The 16,224-nt window shown below is 44.5% G+C and overlaps 1 protein-coding gene across 1 annotated transcript; it reads right to left on the minus strand.

Annotated features, from left to right (window-relative positions):
* Positions 1–821: 821 nt before the first annotated feature.
* LOC110525833 (alpha-2B adrenergic receptor-like) lies at positions 822–8,229 on the minus strand. Its single transcript, XM_021606283.3, has one exon. The coding sequence runs from the start codon at positions 5,989–5,991 to the stop codon at positions 4,381–4,383; it is 1,611 nt and encodes a 536-aa protein (XP_021461958.3). The 5' UTR covers positions 5,992–8,229; the 3' UTR covers positions 822–4,380.
* Positions 8,230–16,224: the final 7,995 nt, after the last annotated feature.

Raw genomic sequence — 16,224 nt, forward strand, 5'->3', positions numbered from 1 at the left:
ACATTTTTTCACAAGATGTTTTCACATGTGTAGTGTCATTCATTTTATCACATGTTGCTGTTACATGTTGTCACATGCTATCGCATTAAGTTCACACAAGATCACATACGATAAGATCACAAGGGATACAAGTAACTGGCAGTGTTTGTGCTGCAATCAGTATGCCCCACTTATACCCAGCTGTGACGAACCTCTTTAAAACAAAGTCTTCATTGCGCTCACATGTGTAGGGGTACACAATATTAGAATTATCCCATAATAAGAAACCAATTGTCCCGTAATAAGAAACTAATGTTAAACAGTATACCATGGGCTTTTGGCATCTCCACAATGTTTAAAGGACATTAAAGGGGAAATCTGCAGTTGCTACATATTTTTTTTTAAAACTTTTACATTGATGATAAATACCCATTGATTCAAGAAGAATCATGTATAGATGCCCCATGAGGTTAGTTCAACTGTCATACCCCATCAGAACCCAAAATATAAGATTGTTAAATGTAAACAAAATAATGTTGATGGTTAGTCCTTGTGTCCATAGCTCTGTCCATGAGTTTGCAAGTGGCTACATTTCTCCAGTCCCGTCCCTCAGCTGTTTGCCAAATCAGTGGCGGAGTGACCTCTGTGTTATTGTTCGAACTGCAGATTTCCCTGTTAAGATTGATCCAGTTAAATCTGCTATATTTAGAGCCACCCCCAAGAGTCAGTGTGTAATGTTCTTCAAACCCCCACGTAGTGGGCTAAGCCGTTTTACTCGTGTCCCCTTTAACACCACAGACAGCAGTGCTGTGTACGATGATTTTAAATGATTGATCACACCATGCTTATTAAACTGCTTTATTTCCAAATGGAGGGAGAGGGAGAAAGGCCAGGGTCAAACACAGCAGGGGGAGAAAAAGAGTCCAGGCAGGTCAGAAGAGTAGGGAGAATGATGATGGGGATGTTGATTCACTATACATTGAGTTTTCATGGCTGCCCTGTTAGCACCAAAAGTTCAATGACAATCGCATTTTAAAATGTAAATGTTATTGTCGCAGAACGATTTGTGCCAACACAGAGTGCGGTTGTTTGCTGATCTCCATGGTTCTGCAACCACAGGCTGTTATTAAAGCACCACCCATCAGCACGGTAGTCTTTACAAAACACCACTGAAAATGTTTAAGAAACAAGTTTAAAATAATAAATAAGTACAAAAAGGCTGCAGGAAAATTAAAGTCCACGACCCAGATTTTACCAATATTTCAGAATATTTTTTCAAATCATGACATTCATCTTCTGCATTGACTGAGTTCCAGTAGAAATGACCCCAACCCCTGCAAACATACGTCTGCTCCTGAATCCTGTTCCTCTGCTGACTTTAAATCAATGAATCTCATTCAACATATTCAGATTTTATACAGTATTTACAGTATTTTGTTCACATTAACTTTGCCTTGCTTGGAGAGCACAGTCAGAAAGAAAGACAACTATAAATATGAAACTAACAGGAAACTCAAAATGGCTCTAAATAAATAAATAATACCATATAGCTTATCCAATCACAGCCCCTTATTAGAGCATGACAGTGTCACTCTGAGTCCCGCTCTGTCCGTGTCAGCTGGCATCACTAAACGGCCATGCTTGAAAGGACGGAACGGAGATCCACAAAATACAATTCTCACTACAAAAAGCAATTGCAACTAACCCCAACCTTGCCTTTGACCTTACCCATATCCGTAACACTAACTATAACCCTAAAGGAAGAACAAATAGATAATGTACTTTCAAAGCATGGCCATCTAGTGACTAGTGTCCCTCAGGGGGAGAGATCTTTGGCCTGAGTCTCTATATCTACATCAGTTTTCTGTGCTTACCATTATGTGGAGGGCTACAGTATACAATATCAGCCAGAGGAGGCTTTGGCACAGTCCATGAGTACCCCAGACATTTTACATAAGTTTACCAGACCCTTGCAGCTGGTACCACTAGAAGTGCATCACTAGAAAATACACACTCATGCAGTCTCTCTCACATAGACAAGGGTCGGCAAAAATTGACAATGGGAGATTAGAAGTGTTGTTGCCGACATTCCTTGTACCATAGTGTCATAACACCTATATAGCATTCACAGTTACAGACATTGCCTCTGTGAGGGAGAAACACAAAAAGCATCATGACCTGACAGTCTCTGAGAAATACATAAAGAACAACTGTAAAGAGTAGCAGTACCTCTCAGAAATAAAGGAATGTGCTAGGTAGAATTCCAGTCAGCAAGTGCAGGTACATTCCCAAATCAATCAATTCATTGATCTATCAAGCAATCAACCATTCATTCATTCATCCATCCCATATTTGCCATTTGGGAGCTTAATAAAGTACTATATTATCTTATGGGATGAATGTCCTTCCAGAAGTAGCTGAGGATGAACATGACCTGTGCTTTCAGTATTATAGTCAATATCAACTAGAGTGTTTTTAAGACCGTTTGAAGTGTTTGTGTCAGGCCAGCAGTAGAGCTAACGTGGCTGAGTTCCTCCTCTCATAGACAGCCACTGTTCTGTTCTGTTCAATGGGGAGCAGTGTGTTCGTTAATAGCAATGTCCTTTCAGGCTGAAGTCAGATGAATCCACTCAAACAAAGCCAGATAGTCACTGTCCAGTGTCTTTGATAGAAGAAAAAAAATATGTACGACTATACTGCATTCCAAAAAATCCTTAAATGTCCCAAATTTGCGTTCCTTGTCAAGGGATTTGGGAAAGTATTTATCCTCTTATAAATGTGATATGCTTGAAATTGTGCTATATAGACCCAATATACAGATAAAATTTACATTTTAGTCATTTAGCAGACGATCTTATCAAGTGCCTCTTACAGTAGTGAGTGCATACATTTCCGTACTTTAGTACTTTAGATACAATCCACCCTATTCCCTACATAGTGCACTACTTTAGACTAGAGTCCTATGGGCTCTAGGCAAAAGTAGTGCACTATATATCGAATAGGTTGCCATTTGGAACTCAAATTCTCTTATAGGGGTGTATAACAATAGTGTTATGCTGTTTACTCTCCTCATCTTTTAGTTCACCTGCACTGACACAGAGATGTGGAAACAAATGCCTGATCCTTCATATTGCATCCACCTATATCCTTTGTTTTTCAGTGCAGATGAAGGAAAAGACACAAGCAGAGGAAGCCACAATAGACTATTGAGATGCACCTTAAAACACAGAGTCTTTCAAAATATAGCCTAAGCCCCACATGAAAGCAGTGGTGGGCATCAGAGTTTGAGAGGGAGTTAGTTGTCTCAAGAACAGTTAGAGTCCTGTTGTTGTCTCTCTCTCTCTCTCTCTCTCTCTCTCTCTCTCTCTCTCTCTCTCTCTCTCTCTCTCTCTCTCATATGGATAACATCTCTACAGGAACACATGCTATTCCTGAGGCAGGATAAAAGTAACTATGCAGGCGTAAGTGGAAAGGCGACCAGGGTCTTGTGCGTTCCTCGTGGTTCTGCCCTTTGATAAAGAGAAGTGCCTCTGGTGGTGCTTAAACAGGCCAACAGGTCTGGCCTATCATCTCCTCGCATTGTTCTATTTTGTTTATCAGTCGGCTGATAAAAGGATATTTGTTTGCTTCATCGCTTTAAAGTCCTTGAATGGCAGCGCTCAAGACTGTTGTTTTGATCAGGAGTTCTCAGTGAGCAGTGGTGTACTGCTATACCCAAAGGTTTCTCCATTTTTAATCAAACAGATTTCCCAGACAACCTTAATGTGAGTCAGTCAGTCATATTTTGACGAGAGCAGCGTTGCACTGTCATTTTCCAAGCAACATGTCCTTTATGTCACGAGTGACTAAAAATCCAAAATGGCATTTTCTTTTCCTTTTCCTCCTTCTCTCTTCCTTTCCGCACTCTCTACACATACTGTGTAATGCTCATAGATCAGAACATACCTCCTACCTTTTACTAAAGGATCAGGATCATGCCCTTGGATTCTTACACAGTATCATTCTAAAGCCCCCCAGAGTAGAATTCACGTAACATATTTTGCACATGCTCTCCCCAGACAATGCCCTTGCAATGGACAGTCACAGTTCTCCAGGTCGCGGCTAGATGTCTGCAGCTACGTACCAAGGGACTAAAACAACGAGCCCTAAAAGTTTCTTTCTGTTGCAAGGTGAGCTATCCTACAGCTGTTCTGATTCAGCATTATAGAATTGGCAGCCCTTCGTAACATCATCAATTAGAATCTAAAATCAGTCAGAATGTTTACAGAATATTTGTGCTGTTTTTTACACCTCAAAGAGTTTAGAGAGGACTGAAAAGAAAGGACTGACCTTACAGGTCATCTGTTTAAGGCCTCTTTACTAAAGGAAGGTTGCCATTGTTGTCCTTACAGAGCATTCAGTCTAGAAGAAGGTGCCCTTGGTGTTCTTACAGAGGATTTTCTTGAAGGCCTTTCTGAAGTCCTGATTAAAGATGGTGTATATGACAGGGTTCAGACAGGAGTTGCAGTAGCCAATCCAGAAGAAGAACTTGAAGAGGGGATCAGGGAGGGAGCAGGTCTCAGGACAGATGGCCTGCAGCGAGTAGGAGAAGAAGAAAGGGAACCAACAGACAACAAACACTCCGATCACCACGGCCAGGACGAACGTGAAGCGCTTCTCTCTGTTCACCATGGCTTTACGACGTGCTGCTCCCGGAGTGCTCTCCGGCTTAGACCTCCTCCCTGCCACCAGCCGAGCCCCCTTAGAGGTGGCGATTATGTCCCTGTACTTCTGGATGGTGGCTGGAGAATGGATGCCGGCTGAACCAGCCATGCTAGGATTGTTGACTCCAGTCCTCCCCCCTTCCTCGTTCTCCATGTCACTGTCAGAGCTGTTTGAGCTGTCCATATTATTGTTATACTTCTTTCCCTTCTTCCCCTTCACCTTCTTCTCCCCATGTTTGGGTTTGGCCGGGGATGGTGGGGGGATGGTGGGGGAGTGAGACGGTGAGACCAAGGAGGGTGAAGGATCCAGGGGGGAGGTAGGAGGGGAGGTGGTGGTTGGGGTTGGAGCTAGGGATAGAACCGGAGCATGGAGGAGGTTTTGGGTGGTGGGGATGTGAGGGGAGGGGGTCTCATTGGCCTGGTCGGGGGACGGTGATGGAGTAACAGCCAGTGTGGGGGGTCTGACGCTGGTGGTTTTGTGGGGCATAGCTGGGGTTTCCCCTCTGTCCTCCTTCCCGTTGGCTTGGATCCCCCGAGGGGTTTGACTTGGGGTGGCACAGCCCACCCCGTCTTTCCTGGGCTCGCCTGGCGGGTTCTGTGTGCGCTGCTTGGCGATCTGGTAAATCCTCATGTAGACCAGGATCATGATGAGACATGGGGCGAAGAAGGAGCCGACGGTGGAGTAGAGGATGTACCAGCGCTCGTCGTTCAGTTGGCACTGAGGACCCCTCTCACTCCCCTCCCCGCCGGGCTCGCTCTTATTTAGCGACAGAAGAGGAGGGAAGGAGATTATGGCCGAGATGAGCCACACCACCACGATGGAGGCTTTAATACGCATGGGTGTGCGCTGGCGAGAGTAGGTAACCCGGCTGATGGACAGGTAACGGTCCAATGAGATGGCGCACAGGTGAACTATAGAGGAAGTGCAGAACAGAACGTCCAGCGCCAGGTAGATCTCACACCACAGAGACTTGAAGTACCAGTATCCCAGCAGTTCATTGGCTAGGGAGAATGGGATGATGAGGGTCGCCACCAAAATGTCTGCAGCCGCTAGAGACACTAAAAACAGGTTCTGTGGTCCTCGGAGTGCATGGCTGGTCAGGACGGCAATGATGACAAGGATGTTTCCCACGATTGTGAAGACCACCATGAGGGTGATGGCTGTAGCGAAGAGCGCCGTGGATTCGGGGGAGTAGGGGGCCAGTTGCAGGGAAGAGACGCTCTGATTGCAGGGAAGAGACAAACCGCTGGTCGAACCATTAGTGTCGCCCAGCCCCACTGAACATGCACTATTCAAGGGTGAAGCCATGAGTAACACGATGGATGGACTTGATTAATGTGAGAATAAAATGTTATTGTAATAAAGATGCTGTTGGTAACGTTGTTTTATATTGAGAATGGCTGACATAAAATTATATCCTAAAAGTTTAGGAAAAAAACATTAGGCTATAACTAAAAGTATTAATGTTGTGTTATCGCTGTTCATTCCCTCTCCTCCTCCCAGTTTCATCCTCCAAGTTCGTTCTAAGCAGCCAAACGATAAACTATGCCCGTGGAGCGCGCCAGAATAAAGGAGAGAGCAATTATATTTGCTGTCTGAAAATAAATCCGTTCAAACCATTAAAAGTTGTCCAGTACATGAAACAGAATTGATCGTAATCTCACAGCTGCTTAATTGTTTGAATATTTTAAAGAAGCGGAAAGTTATGTCCAGGTGGTCACAGAAATATCCTTAAAATATCATTTCAGCCTATAATACAAGGCAACACAAGAGAATGGGAACCAGTTACAAACTGGGCAGGGGAGCCTACTTCAGATGTTAGTGTGCTCAAGTCCCCGCTGTCTCTCAAATTGAGATGCACACAGCAGCCTACTGGGCACAGATATCAATTCAACGTCTATTCCACATTGGTTCATCATAATTTCATTGAAATTACGCGCAAACAACGTTGATTCAACCAGTGTGTGCCCAGCGGGATGGCTATCTGAGCAATGTTAAAGTTGACAGATGACTTACAAACAGCCTATCATCATTCTAATAAATATCAAATGGTATGCAGTTGTTTTCCTATAAGGACAAGAAAACATTGGTTTGAACAGATTTAGCTCATAAAATGGTCAAGCCTTGACAGACTAACTGGCGCGCGTTACCAAAATATGTCACTCACTTCATCTGCATAATCCTGGACATTATTCAAGCAAAATGGATTCCTAAAATAATAAATTGTCTCTGAATGGCACTTATTCGTTTATGTTGTAACGTGAGCACGTCCTCAGTGTAACGATACAAGTTTGGAATTCATGAAAACAAACCCGTGTCCAACATAACTCCAAGTTGCGCAGTTGCGCAGTCCAAATTACATATTGAGTTGTTGAGTTGTTGTTTCAGTTTCGTGGTGTTTAGCTGTTCCTCATCTCGGTTTGGGATGAATGTGTGGGTGCGTTGTTGGGTATATCCAAGTGCAGATAATGCGCAGTCTTGCTTTGACTGGCTCGTAGACCCTAGTTCGGTCTCTCCATGTCCGAGTGTAACCTACAGAAGGCTAGGCTATCTCTTCACGCAGCGGTGCTCCTGAGTTCAGCGCCTCGCCGATTCTCTCCTCGAACTTATCGGTTGGTCTCGCAGCAACGCGCGCATCTCCAGGAGTGAGCGTGACCGTGAGCACCGGTCTAATAATGGAAGCGTCTCTCCTCTCATCTCTCTTTTCCAACCGGAGTGATGCCAATACGGGCGTCATGAGACCATGCCATCTCCCTCTCCCACTGGGCACACTGGTTGAATCAATGTTGTTTCCACGTCATTTCAATGAAATGACGTTGAACCAACGTGCAAACGTTGAATTGACGTCTTTGCCAAGTGGTCTCTCTCTCTCTTTCGCTCCCTTTTCTCTCTATCCACTCCCTTTCTCTCTACCCACTAACACACTGTCAATCGGTACCCGTTATATATTTAATGGAAACCTCTGTAGTAAGTAGAACCGCGATGCTTTGGTAGGAGGCATAGGTCTCCAGCTAAGAGAGTAAAACACACTGAAGTAATTTATCTTTCTACAAACATTGTTGTCATCATCATCAGCATCATTGTAATCATCACCTTCCTCCTGATCATCATTATTGTCACCATGATCATAATTTAATTGTTGGTTCCATAGTGGCCATTGGCTACTCAGAAAAATAAAACCCTATTGTATGCTACCATGCTATATGTTCCCATCCCTGACAGTGACATGGATCAATCATCCCTCACCCACCCAACCCATTTCTCCACTCAGCCTTCATTAAACTTTTTTTTTGTTTTTTGTTTTGGGGCATTTCTATGTTTCAGCCTAGTATGGTTCTCAATCAGAGGCAGGTGTCATTAGTTGTCTCTGATTGAGAATCATACTTAGGTAGCCTGGGTTGCACTGTTTGTTTGTGGGTGATTGTCTATGTTGATGGCTTGTTTCAGCGCAGCTCGCATTAGCTTCACGGTTGTTATTTTGTTTACTGGTTTTGTAAAGTTTTCAGTGTTCAGTACTTTCTTGATTAAAGATTTACCATGGACACTTACCATGCCGCATATTGGTCCTCTGATCCTTTTCGCCTCTCCTCTTCAGATGAAGAGGAAGACGACAGTGACACACGCATACAAACACACGACTTTACCCTCTCACACGGACTGTACTCTATTTAACTAAGATCAAGTGCCTTATGTTTTGATGTTCAATTAACAACTACAAAGTGTAAAATACAACAAACCAACACCCACACAGAGACATGGATTTAACAGTGGAAAGCATGTTACCATTTATGATCTATAGTAGGAGTTAGTAGTCACACACAAGCACACACACACACACACAAACACACAGCATGCCTCATTTAGGGTGTCCACAGAGGGTGGGTGGGTGGTTGTCGTGAGGCCATTATGTTTATTTTCCATTTTGCATCGTCCACCCAATGTCAGATAGGAGTGAGAACATTGACCATAGAATTAGAATCCTAACTAACTCATTCTGATTCCATGATCCCAACCACCGGCAAATAACTGCTTGCATTCTGTTCCATGCCAAGCGATCTAAACACAAGAGCGCTTGTAGTGGGAGAGGGCTCTCCAATCAAGTGTACCTGGCAGTCATGAATGAACCAAGGTTAGTAAAACAGTGAAAGTGGATTCAGGAGGTTATTCTACACAATTTTCAGCTCACATACACACACCTACAAACACACACACTCTAAATGCATCAGAAACAAACCTCTGTTTTCATGCTTCACTGCGCACTGTGTTAAACTGAGGAAATATTATTTTGGGATTTGTGCTTTTGAAATAAACATTAGACTAGAGTCAATCAAGTCGACTGCTTGTTTTCTTCTCTCCCAGGAAGTACCAATGGATTTCTGTCACTGATTGGCCAGAGAACCCGCTCACCTGGTGTCTGTCTCATATCTGAATCTGTCACGTTCTGACCTCTATTTCCTTTGTTTTGTATGTAGTTAGTATGGTCAGGGCGTGAGTTGGGTGGGCAGTCTATGTTTGTTTTTCTATGATTTGGGTATTTCTATGTTTCGGCCTAGTATGGTTCTCAATCAGAGGCAGGTGTCATTAGTTGTCTCTGATTGAGAATCATACTTAGGTAGCCTGGGTGTCACTGTTTGTTTGTGGGTGATTGTTCCTGTCACTGTGTTTGTTGTCACAGGATAGGACTGTTTTGCGGTTTCACATTTCTTGTTAGTTTGTTCATGTGAAGTTATTTATTAAAACATGAATCAAAACAACCACGCTGCGCTTTGGTCCGCCTCTCGTACAGACGAACGTCGTTACAGAATCAGTCCCTGTTTAGGAGGCAAGGATAGAAACCAGCTGTAAGGTCCTGTATTTATTTTCTTAGTCAACCTTGTGTTCTGTTTAGTTGTGTTCTTGAACGTAGCCCTGTTTCTTTGTGTTCTTGAATGTAGCCCTGTCTTTCATTTTTGTTCATTGATTTTACCTGTGTTAGTTACTCACCAGGTCTCATCAGCTCCTTATTTAGTTCTGTTCATTCTGTTTGTGCCTTTGTGATGTATTGTTTGTTTTGTCTCTACTAAGCCTTTTCCTAGCTCGTTTGTGAGAACCAGCTATAGCCTTCAGTCCTAGTTTTTATTCACCTGCCTGTTTGCCAACCTGTGTAAGACCATTGACTGCCTGTGACCATGATTCCTGCCTTCTGCGAAAATAAACACTGGCCGCGCCTTGTGCGTGAATCTACACCTTTTTCTCCCTAAGTATTCATTACACAAGCAGCCAACTCTACAGTCGTGGCCAAAAGTTGAGAACGACACAAAAATAAATTTTCACGAAGTCTGCTGCCTCAGTTTGTATGATGGCGATTTGCATATACTCCAGAATGTTATGAAGCGTGATCAGAAGAATTGCAATTAATTGCAAAGTCCCTCTTTGCCACGCAAATTAACTGAATCCCTCCCAAAAAATTCCACTGCATTTCAGCCCTGCCACAAAAGGACCAGCTGACATCATGTCAGTGATTCTCTCGTTAACACAGGTGTGAGTGTTGATGAGGACAAGGCTGGAGATCACTCTGTCATGCTTACTGAGTTCGAATAACAGACCGGAAGCTTCAAAAGGAGGGTGGTTCTTGGAATCATTGTTCTTCCTCTGTCAACCATGGTTACCTGCAAGGAAACACATGCCAACATCATTGCTTTGCACAAAAAGGGCTTCACAGGCAAGGATATTGCTGCCAGTAAGATTGCACCTAAATGAACCATTTATCGATTCTTCAAGGAGAGCGGTTCAATTGTTGTGAAGAAGGCTTCAGGGCGCGCAAGAAAGTCCACCAAGCGCCAGGACAGTCTCCTAAAGTTGATTCAGCTGCGGGATCGGGGTTCCACCAGTACAGAGCTTGCTCAGAAATGGCAGCAGGCAGGTGTGAGTGCATCTGCACGCACAGTGAGGTGAAGACTTTTGGAGGATGGCCTGGTGTCAAGAAGGACAGCAAAGAAGCCACTCTCCAGGAAAAATATCAGGGACAGATTGATATTCTGCAAAAGGTACAGGGATTGGACTGCTGAGGACTGGGGTAAAGTCATTTTCTCTGATGAATCCCCTTTCCGATTGTTTGGGGCATCCGGAAAAAAGCTTATCCGGAGAAGACAAGGTGAGCGCTACCATTAGTCCTGTGTCATGCCAACAGACAACTTCTGCCAACCATGCAGGAACAGTTTGGTGACGAACAATGCCTTTTCCAGCATGATGGAGCACCTTGCCATAAGGCAAAAGTGATAACTAAGTGGCTTGGGGAACAAAACATCGATATTTTGGGTCCATGACCAGGAAACTCCCCAGACCTTAATCCCATTGAGAACTTGTGGTCAATCCTCAAGAGGTGGGTGGACAAACAAAAATGCACATTCTGACAAACTCCAAGCATTGATTATGAGAGAATGGGCTGCCATCAGTCAGGATGTGGCCCAGAAGTTAATGAAAGCATGCCAGGGTGGATTGCAGAGGTCTTGAAAAAGAAGGGTCAACACTGCAAATATTAACTCTTTGCAGCAATTTCATGTAATTGTCAATAAAAGTCTTTGACACTTATAAAATGCTTGTAATTATACTTCAGTATTCCATAGTAACATCTGACAAAAATATCCAATGACACTGAAGCAGCAAACTTTGTAGAAATTAATATTTGTGTAATTCTCAAAACATTTGGCCACGACTGCATAATTGTTATAACTAGTTACATATCTTTAACCGTTTTGAAACAAAGGGTCATCCTTGATGGTCTTTCTATAACTGGTTAATGGCTCAGAACAGCATCTCCAAAATGAAGGGAAAACAGCTTGACACACAAATTAATGTATTCAATATAGGCAAGAGAAATCCATTCATAGCGTAGGTTGGAAAAAGTATGTCAACCCCTAGGCTAATGACTTCTCCAAAAGCGAATTGAAGTCGAGTCGGATAACCTGGAGTCCAATGAAACAAGCTTGGGGATGTTGGTTAGAGCTGCCTTGCCCTATAAAACAACTCACAAAATTTGAGTTTGCTATTCACAAGAAGCATTGCCTGTTGCGAACCATGCCTCAAACAAAGATCTGACCTAATATTAAGAATCGTTAACTTGCATAAAGCTGGAAAGGGTTTCAAAAGTATCTCTAAAAGCCTTGATGTTCATCAGTCCACAGTAACACAAATTATCTATAAATGGAGAAAGTTCAGCACTGTTGCTACTCTCCCTAGGAGTGGCCATCCTGCAAAGATGACTGCAAGAGCACAGCGCAGATTGCTCAAATGAGGTTAAGAATCCTATAGTGTCAGCTAAAAATGTACAGAAATCACTGGAACATGCTAACAGCTCTGTTGACGAGTCTACGATACAGAAAACAAACAAGAATGGTGTTCATGGGAGAACACCACGGAAGAAGCCACTGCTGTCCAAAAAACATTGCTGTACGTCTGAAGTTTGCAAAAGAGCACCTGGATGCTCCCCAGCGCTACTGGCAAAATATTCTGTGGACAGATGAAACTAAAGTTGAGTTGTTTGGAAGGAACACAACACTGTGTGGAGAAAAAAAGGCACAGCACACCAACATCAAAATCTCATCCCAACTGTAAAGTATGGTGGAGGGAGCATCATGGTTTGGGGCTGCTTTGCTGCCTCAGGGCCTGGACAGTTTGCTATCTACGGAAAAATGAATTCCCAAGTTTGTCAAGACATTTTGCAGGGGAATGTTAGGCTATCTGTCCGCCAATTGAAGCTCAACAGAAGTTGGGTGATGCAACAGCACAACAACCCAAAACACGGAACTAAATCAGCAACATAATGGCTTCAACAGAAGAAAATATGCCTTCTGGAGTGGCCCAGTCAGAGTCCTGACCTCAACCCGATTGAGATGCTGTGGCATGACCTCAAGAAAGCAGTTCACACCAGACATCCCAAGAATATTGCTGAACTGAAACAGTTTTGTAAAGAGGAATGGTACAGAATTCCTCCTGACCGTTGTGCAGGTCTGACCCGCAACTATAGAAAACGTTTGGTTGAGGTTATTGCTGCCAAAGGAGGGTGAACCAGTTATTAAATTAAGGGTTCACATACTTTTCCCACCCTGCACTGTGAATGTTACCATGGGCTGTTCAATAAAGACACGAAAATGTATAATTGTTTGTGTTAAGCAGACTGTGTTTGTCTTGTTGTGACCTAGATGAAGATCAGATCCAATTTTATGACCAATTTTGCTGAAATTCAGGTATCTCCAAAGGGTAACATACTTTTTCTTGCCACTGTACTGTATTCTAGTCCAGGCTCATCCTATATAACTACTACTGTACAAACCTTTTCTATTCATCTACTGTCCATACGGTCTATACACACCATCATATACACATATTTATATTCTGGACTCTTAACTCCTTAACATTTTGGGGATTTGTGTGTAATGTTTTGTATTGCTAGGTATTACTGCACTGTTGGAGCTAGAAACATAAGCATTTCGCTGCACCTGCAATAAATCAGCAAAATATGTGTGTGACCAAACAAATTAAATTTGGAGAATAGTGTTTTTGCCCAAGGTCAGGGATTTCCGTTGTCTCCTCTAATCAGATTCACACTAGATTCAGACCTGAAAGGGAAACCAGTTGAGTTTAATCTCTCGCAGTCCTCTGGACATCAAGGCTCGTATTTGAGTACCCCTGGTTTGGGTGCATCACTGTGCAAGAAGGTCTCTGAAAGACCCATCGGTTTAGTGAGAAAGCCTGCCACCTTGTGTGCGTATCTGGAGGAAACCTCAATTGAACCAGGGTGAGTAGTTGTCGGTGGTATCCTTATGTTATTCCAATCACACAAAAGCACCTGTCCTGTATGTTTGTATTTGTACTCAAATGCGTTTGTGTGTGTGTGTGTGTGCACGAGTACGACCCTACCGCACACAGGAAGCGACGCAGGTCTTAATCCAGGCATCTCCCGTCTGGACTACTGCAACTCGCTGTTGGCTGGGCTCCCCGCTTGTGCCATCAAACCCCTGCAACTTATCCAGAAAGCAGCAGCTCGCCTGGTTTTCAACCTACCCAAGTTCTCTCATCACCCTGCTCCTCCGCACACTCCACTGGCTTCCAGTCGAATCTTGCATCCACTACAAGACCATGGTGCTTTCCCGGAGCGGATCCTGTGTTCTGCCTTTCACCCAGGACAACGGAATGGATCCCAGCCTGCGACCCAAAACAACGACGTCGTAAAAGAGGCAAACGAAGCGGTCTTCTGGTCAGGCTCCGGAGACGGGCACATCGCGCGCCACTCCCTAGCATACTACTCGCCAATGTCCAGCCTCTTGACAACAAGGTTGATGAAATCCGAGCAAGGGTAGCATTCCAGAGGGACATCAGGGTCTGTAACGTTCTTTGCTTCACGGAAACATGGCTCACTCGAGAGACGCTATCGGAGTCGGTGCAGCCAGCTGGTTTCTCCACGCATTGCGCCGACAGAAACAAACATCTTTCTGGTAAGAAGAGGGGCGGGGGCGTATGCTTTATGGTTAACGAGATGTGGTGTGGTCACAACAACATACAGGAACTCAAGTCCTTCTGTTCACCTGATTTAGAATTCCTCACAATCAAATGTCGACCGCAATATCTACCAAGGGAATTCTCTTCGATTATAATCACAGCCGTATATATTCCCCCCCAAGCAGACACATCGCTCTGAACAAACTTTATTTGACTCTTTGCAAACTGGAATCCATATATCCTGAGGCTGCATTCATTGTAGCTGAGGATTTTAACAAGGCTAATCTGAAAACAAGACTCCCTAAATTGTATCAGCATATCGATTGCGCAACCAGGGCTGGTAAAACCTTGGATCATTGCTATTCTAACTTCCGCAATGCATATAAGGCCCTCCCCCACCCTCCTTTCGGAAAAGCTGACCACGACTCCATTTTGTTGCTCCCTGCCTACAGACAGAAGCTAAAACAAGAAGCTCCCACGCTGAGGTCTGTTCAACGCTGGTCCGACCAATCTGATTCCACGCTCCAAGACTGCTTCCATCATGTGGACTGGGATATGTTTCGTATTGCGTCAGACAACAACATTGACGAATACGCTGATTCGGTGAGCGAGTTCATTAGAACGTGCGTTGAAGATGTCGTTCCCATAGCAACGATTAAAACATTCCCTAACCAGAAACCGTGGATTGATGGCAGCATTCGCGTGAAACTGAAAGCGCAAACCACTGCTTTTAATCAGGGCAAGGTGACCGAAAACATGACCGAATACAAACAGTGTAGCTATTCCCTCCGAAAGGCAATCAAACAAGCTAAGCGTCAGTATAGAGACAAAGTAGAATCGCAATTCAACGGCTCAGACACAAGAGGTATGTGGCAGGGTCTACAGTCAATCACGGATTACAAAAAGAAAACCAGCCCAGTCACGGACCAGGATGCCTTGCTCCCAGGCAGACTAAATAACTTTTTTGCCCACTTTGAGGACAATACAGTGCCACTGACACGGCCCACAACCAAAACATGCGGACTCTCCTTCACTGCAGCCGAGGTGAGTAAAACATTTAAACATGTTAACCCTCGCAAGGCTGCAGGCCTAGACGGCATCCCCAGCCGCGCCCTCAGAGCATGCGCAGACCAGCTGGCTGGTGTGTTTACGGACATATTCAATCGATCCCTATCCCAGTCTGCTGTTCCCACATGCTTCAAGAGGGCCACCATTGTTCCTGTTCCCAAGAAAGCTAAGGTAACTGAGCAAAACGACTACCGCCCCGTAGCACTCACCTCCGTCATCATGAAGTGCTTTGAGAGACTAGTCAAGGACCATATCACCTCCACCCTACCTGACACCCTAGACCCACTCCAATTTGCTTACCGCCCAAATAGGTCCACAGACGATGCAATCTCAACCACACTGCACACTGCCCTAACCCATCTGGACAAGAGGAATACCTATGTGAGAATGCTGTTCATCGATTACAGCTCAGCATTTAACACCATAGTACCCTCCAAACTCGTCATCAAGCTCGAGACCCTGGGTCTCGACCCCGCCCTGTGCAACTGGGTACTGAACTTCCTGACGGGCCGTCCCCAGGTGGTGAGGGTAGGTAACAACATCTCCACCCCGCTGATCCTCAACACTGGGGCCCCACAAGGGTGCGTTCTGAGCCCTCTCCTGTACTCCCTGTTCACCCACTGCGTGGCCACGCACGCCTCCAACTAAATCATCAAGTTTGCGGACGACACAACAGTGGTAGGCTTGATTACCAACAACGACGAGACGGCCTACAGGGAGGAGGTGAGGGCCCTCGGAGTGTGGTGTCAGGAAAATAACCTCACACTCAACAAAACTAAGGAGATGATTGTGGACTTCAGGAAACAGCAGAGGTAACACCCCCCTTCCACATCGATGGAACAGTAGTGGAGAGGGTAGTAAGTTTTAAGTTCCTCGGCGTACACATCACAGACAAACTGAATTGGTCCACCCACACAGACAGTATCGTGAAGAAGGCGCAGCAGCGCCTCTTCAACCTCAGGAGGCTGAAGAAATTTGGCTTGTCACCAAAAGCAC

Source organism: Oncorhynchus mykiss, chromosome 6 (assembly GCF_057628025.1).
Source record: "Oncorhynchus mykiss isolate SJ-2025 chromosome 6, ASM5762802v1, whole genome shotgun sequence".
In the NCBI taxonomy this organism is placed as follows: Eukaryota; Metazoa; Chordata; class Actinopteri; order Salmoniformes; family Salmonidae; genus Oncorhynchus; species Oncorhynchus mykiss.

What these genes read in the sequence shown, in the direction of transcription:
- LOC110525833 (XM_021606283.3), bottom strand. Translation starts at nt 5,991, where the DNA reads ATGGCTTCACCCTTGAATAGTGCATGTTCAGTGGGGCTGGGCGACACT.